The sequence below is a fragment of the Lolium rigidum genome, chromosome 7 (genome assembly GCF_022539505.1).
Source record: "Lolium rigidum isolate FL_2022 chromosome 7, APGP_CSIRO_Lrig_0.1, whole genome shotgun sequence".
Taxonomy (NCBI): Eukaryota; Viridiplantae; Streptophyta; class Magnoliopsida; order Poales; family Poaceae; genus Lolium; species Lolium rigidum.
Genome location: NC_061514.1, coordinates 32432265 through 32437575, shown reverse-complemented (window position 1 = coordinate 32437575; position 5311 = coordinate 32432265). Strand labels below are relative to the sequence as shown.

General features: G+C 47.9%; 1 protein-coding gene across 1 annotated transcript; it reads right to left on the bottom strand.

The window, feature by feature from the left end:
* Window positions 1–631: 631 nt before the first annotated feature.
* Window positions 632–1917, bottom strand: LOC124671141. Its single transcript, XM_047207561.1, has 4 exons — window positions 1778–1917; window positions 1543–1612; window positions 1076–1271; window positions 632–966 (listed from the first exon to the last, which is right to left on the bottom strand). The coding sequence occupies exons 1-4, from the start codon at window positions 1915–1917 to the stop codon at window positions 701–703; spliced, it is 672 nt and encodes a 223-aa protein (XP_047063517.1). The 3' UTR covers window positions 632–700.
* Between the last annotated feature and the right edge of the window lie 3394 nt (window positions 1918–5311).

Genomic DNA, 5311 nt, shown 5'->3' with positions numbered 1-5311 from the left:
CCTGACCGAGAGGAGGGACATGTGTAACTACGAAGGGACTACTTTCATTGGACCAATCCTATTTACAAGGCGATGTGCTTTCGTCGATGTTTTCGGATGTCAAGGGACCTGTTTCTGAAGATCAAGCACGGCGTGAGGTGCTACCCCTTCTCCTCCAGGTTTGTTTACTTCGAGAGTCATAGATACATCTATTTTTAGATAATTATTTTGATCCGAGAGAGTATCATGGTGGTCGAAAGTATATTTATTAGAATCGAAACTTGAGGCTTTGGGCGATCTACAATGTCTGGCAAAAAGACATTCTGGAGTTGCACAACTCGGTAGTATGATCCATTCGAAAACATCAGAAGTGCTCCAACCCCTTTTGCTGGAGATGCTTGTAGTGGTGGATACCTTGTTTGCCGGTTTTATCCTCTTACGATTCCGATTTCACTTGAACCCATCTTGACGCGAATTCACCACCCACACCAGCTTTCTCATCTACTTATGCAAGTAGATCTAACTTGGAAGCTCTATTTTATAACTGAACTGCCACATAATTGTAATTAGCTCTAGGCATGCTTGTTAATACATGTACCTTTTTGACTCTCAAAAAAAAATACATATACCTTTTTGGCCAAAATATTTTATTTCTCCAATAATCTAGGAAACTAAAAAAAATCATGATAAGTGAGTACGAAAATACGAATCATGATCGATCCTATCTATATCGAGGTACTTGTCCTCCTAACAAGAATGGTATCTTCAGCATATCGCTCTTGGAGAAGACTTCTTTTTTGTGACCCTCGCTTCCACACCTCTCGCAAAATAGTTCTTTCTCATGCCTCTCTGTTCCACACCTCTCACGAAAGAAATCTTTTTCATCACCCTCCTTTCCACACCGAAATTCTGTGTTGCTTGGGTGCAAAATCTTGGATTCCTCTGAACAAAATGCACAAATGCGTATGAAGCACCAAGCTGGCCCTTCTACAGAGAGAGAGAGAGAGAGAGAGAGAGAGAGAGAGTTAGGATCAACCGAGTTATATAATACCATTTCAAAGATTTGGATGTCTCAAACATTGACTGAAGCACATACCTAAAGTGGAGCATGTTTCGACAATTATGTTGCCGGAACATTGCTCGTAGCGTAGCTCAGCGAAGAAGCGGCGTATCCCGGTGGCATTACGAGCAGAGAAGTTCACATGGTACCATAAATCTCTCCTAAAACCAATGCAAGAAGCTTTCATCTCCGACTCGATTGATAGCTCGTCAAGATACGAGTACTCAACACCCTGCATCCATGTCAATAAGCATAAGTAAGTACATTACATATCCTAGAAGAAATAATAAAAAGGTTCGTTTACGATTCCAGTCGGTTGTGATTTTCTTAAGTTCTAGTCAACTTAGAAAAGTGCAACTTCAAAGCTGTAATTCTAAAAAGGTGCAACTGGAACCATTTGCAAAGTGCATGTTGGATGACTGCGATTCAATAGAAACATAGCAAATCTGTTAAAAAAAAGGTAAGATCAGTTGGTTATTACCAACTAGCAGTGATTTACGTACCGGGTGGTTGGAGTTGTAATGTTCGATGGCCCGGTTGGCAAGGCGAAGGATCGAGCGGGCGTCGATCTCTCTGCAATTTAACGTAGTTAGTTGTCCGGTGCAATATCTTCAGAATAAGAAGAAATAGATAAATGAATAAATAAAATCTGTGGAGCTACTAGTCAGCTATGGACTGGGAGATTAGGGAGTAACAATGCATTTTCATCAGAAAAAAGAAAGTGACGGTGAGTAGTACTGTTGTGTGCGCGGGGGGTGGACAGCACCCCGGCGGTCCCTGAGCTCGCATAACGCGGCGAAGTCGAATCCAGCCGCCCACTCTTCTGGGACGGGACGCAGGTAATTGGGAGTGGCAGGGGAAGAGAGCCAGGACCCCATCGGTTCAACCGATCTTCCCGCGCCTGCGTCGCGTGCAGGTCAATAATCCATCGATGTGATCTACGAGTATATAGCTAGGCTGGAGAAGAGAGAGGTACAAGAGAAGGGCATCTGAATCCTAATCCAACGCCGCGCGCGTCGGATCCGAGGCGCGTTCGGGCTCCTGTGCCTCTGGACGAGCCGGCCGAGGGAAGAGGCACCCAATCTATGAGGGGAATTTGGAGGGTGTTTCTGGTGCTTTCCTTTTTGCCCCTGTTTACATGGTCACTTTATGATTTGCCCTTTTGTCGCAATCTGAAATTGTTTCTTATCTTTTAAGGAAATAGAATTCTTTTGCAGGGCAATTCTGCACTTTGGCTTCACCTGACCCAAATCAAAGGGACAGGAAACGTGTCGCCATTCCCCTTCTCATCGAAAAACTCTAACTCGCCTAGGGCTTCACCGATGGCGCCACCGCTCACCATTGCACGTCCATGCACACAACTGCACCTCCACCACTTTGTGTTGCCCCACCGCGTCCATCCCTGTGGCTTTCCGTGCAGCACCTCCCCGACGCACTGCCTAACGGAGCTCGCTGCGAGGCGGATGGCGCAGCTCTGGCCGGTGGTGGATCTAGGGCCTCGACCTCCTGGTTGCGGGACATGGAGGCGATAGGGTGGAGCTAGGCGCTGTGAGGGAGTTGCGGTAGGAGGCGCTTGAGGAGGGTGTGAGCTGGGCGCACGTTAACATGGAGGAGGCGCTAGGCGGGAGTTCAGGCGAGCGACCAGGGTAGAGATCCTAGCGATGAAGGGAGGCATGGAACGGAGGTGGGGGAGGGACGAGGACGAGAAAGGTGGCTAATGGTGTGAGGCAAAGATGTGGCCAATGGTGTGCGACAAGTGCTAAGTAGGTGACAAGAGCATGCTGGTCTTTGTGAGGTAGACTTGGATCTACAGAGGCCCTAAACCTAGAAATGGATCAACATCCAAGTCCAAAAGTGAACTACCCAACTATTATCCAAATATACCCGATCCAGTTCATATCCTATCCAAGTAACAATGAATAAAATCCAAACCCATCTAAATCCACACGCATGAAGTCAAGATATCCAAATCCAAATGGACTTTATCGTGAGTTTCATCCTGGTAGCATGCATCAATATTTTTGGCCGTGGGTCCCATAAATTAATAAAATAAATCATCCTTGTATTCCTTCTCTTCCTTCATCACATTTTTTTTGAACAAAGAAGTGGACCATATATTAGCGAAACACGTGGCAGGTACATTTTTCGTACAGGCCCTTTACACCACTTGTCCTAATGAACCAAGTATTTGAAGATAAGGCCTGTACTTTTGCAAGAAACACCCTAGCTAGAAAGCTGAAAAAGCAATCAGGACCATGGGCTTCTCTGCCACCAGCCGCTGGCGTCCTCAAGGCGTTGCCGCCGAGGAGCAGGGTGAGAGCACTCGAGCGCCCCCTTCCGGCGAGCGACCGTCGTCGCTGGCTACCTTGAAGCTTCCGGGGACGAACCACTTGGCAGCATCCAGGCGTCGAGCTCCAGCAGATGACGGAGAGCAGCCTCCGAACGGAGGTTGAAGATTGGCCTCCATGGCCAAGGATAGCCGTGGCAGAATTGCCACAGGCTTGTAAGCACTTGTCGAAGAAGATCCACCATCGAAGATGCGGAGACGAAGAGCACCTGCACCATCCACCACGAACAGCACAGAGGCCTTCCGCTCCTCCTAGAAGATGCCGAAGAACAGCATACTGCTGCTCCCCTTCTCCCCTCGCCACCATGGCCGGCCAGAGAAGGGCAGCGGCACCTTTTCTTCTCCTCCCGCCGCCACGGCCGACCAGAGAAGACACAGGTATTTGCAGCAGCAAGCAGAGCTCAGCAAGAACGACTTTATTGACGGAGACTGTGGCTCCCGTCGATTGATCCACCTCCGGCCACCGGAGCTGAATAGATTGAACAGAAATCCGTAGGCATCCACCGATCTGGCCGAACAGATCGGGGATTCTGCTCCAAACTACGAGCATATAGCCCAAAACTATCCTAGCTCCTAACCTATACAGGGGCCGATCTCCATCCCTCCAACCCCTCCGGCTGGCGAGGCCACCGGAGAAGGCGGAGGAAGGAGCCGGGAGCGACTTGAAGTCTCTCAAGGGAGGAGAGGACGAGAGCGGTGCTGGGTGGGGAAAGTACGTGTTCCTTCATCACTTTATTTTTCTATTTCCTCCACCATTGTTGCACCTCTGGAGCTCTAAATTCTTGCATCTTAGTTCGGTTATTTCAAAAACAAAGCTATGGGTTCCTTCTAGTCACCACCCCTAACTCTTCGATGCCGCATAAGTGCATCAGAGGGTTTATTCTGATCGAGACGACGATTTGACGTATATCGATTTGGCCACCGCCCGACGCCGCAGTGAGGGCGTGAGCTCGAGCTCCTCCTAGACCCGGGTCGGGGCCAAGGAACCTTCTCCCGGAGCTCGAGTTTGGCATGGACGGTGCAACGGTTCTCATCGCGCAGGCCACCGTGCTGTAGCCGCGCGACAACTTCGTGCTCGGCGTCACTAAGCACCACCACGCCAGTGATGGTGCCAGATCTAGATCCACTAGCTTCCTAAACACCTGGACGGCCGCCGGCGCAGGGGAGTTACTCCCGCCGCCTCCCGTCATTGACTAGATGCTATCGTCAGCGAGGCCGCGCGACCTGGTGCCCATCTTAGTCATGAACGATGTCTCACCATCCAATGGATCTTGGATGGTTCCTATATTGGATGTGATGTTTCTACTAGGGAGAAAACAACAATGCTTTATCAAAGGATAATTCTATTGTTTACTTTACACACTTTGCTTAATGCAATAATCTGTTGCTTGCAACTTAATACTGAAAGGGATGCGGACGCTAACCAGAATATGGATTATTAGTTATAGACGCATTTGGATTACGTTCTATGTATCATGTTGTAATGCCCAAATGAATATCATAGTAATCATCGTGTCATGTATGGTCTTTATTCTGTCAATTGCCCAGCTGTAATTTATTCACCCAACATGTCATTTATCTTTATTGAGAGATACCTCTAGTGAACTATGGACTCCGGTCATTTCTTTTACACTGCAAATACTTGTTATGTTTTATTGCCAACTCCCACGACAATAGCTCTTATTATAGCATTCACACACTGTTCTTTTTTTTACTGCAAACAAACATATCTTTCCACACTATACGTTTAATCCTTTGTTTTCAGCAAAACTGGTGAGATTGACAACCTCACAGTAAGTTGGGGCAAAGTACTTTGGTTGTGTTGTGTGCAGGTTTCACGTTGTTGCTGACACCGGTAGTGCGTCCTGCCAAAAGTCAGCTAGCAACACCCTCAGAAGTGATTTCTTTCTCCTACTGATCGATTA

What these genes read in the sequence shown, in the direction of transcription:
- LOC124671141 (XM_047207561.1), bottom strand. Translation starts at nt 1,917, where the DNA reads ATGGGGTCCTGGCTCTCTTCCCCTGCCACTCCCAATTACCTGCGTCCC. An exon ending in ATTACAACTCCAACCACCCG is followed by an intron (nt 1,272 to 1,542) that starts GTACGTAAATCA and finishes ACATGGATGCAG; the next exon opens with GGTGTTGAGTACTCGTATCT. An exon ending in CGAAACATGCTCCACTTTAG is followed by an intron (nt 967 to 1,075) that starts GTATGTGCTTCA and finishes CTCTCTCTGTAG; the next exon opens with AAGGGCCAGCTTGGTGCTTC.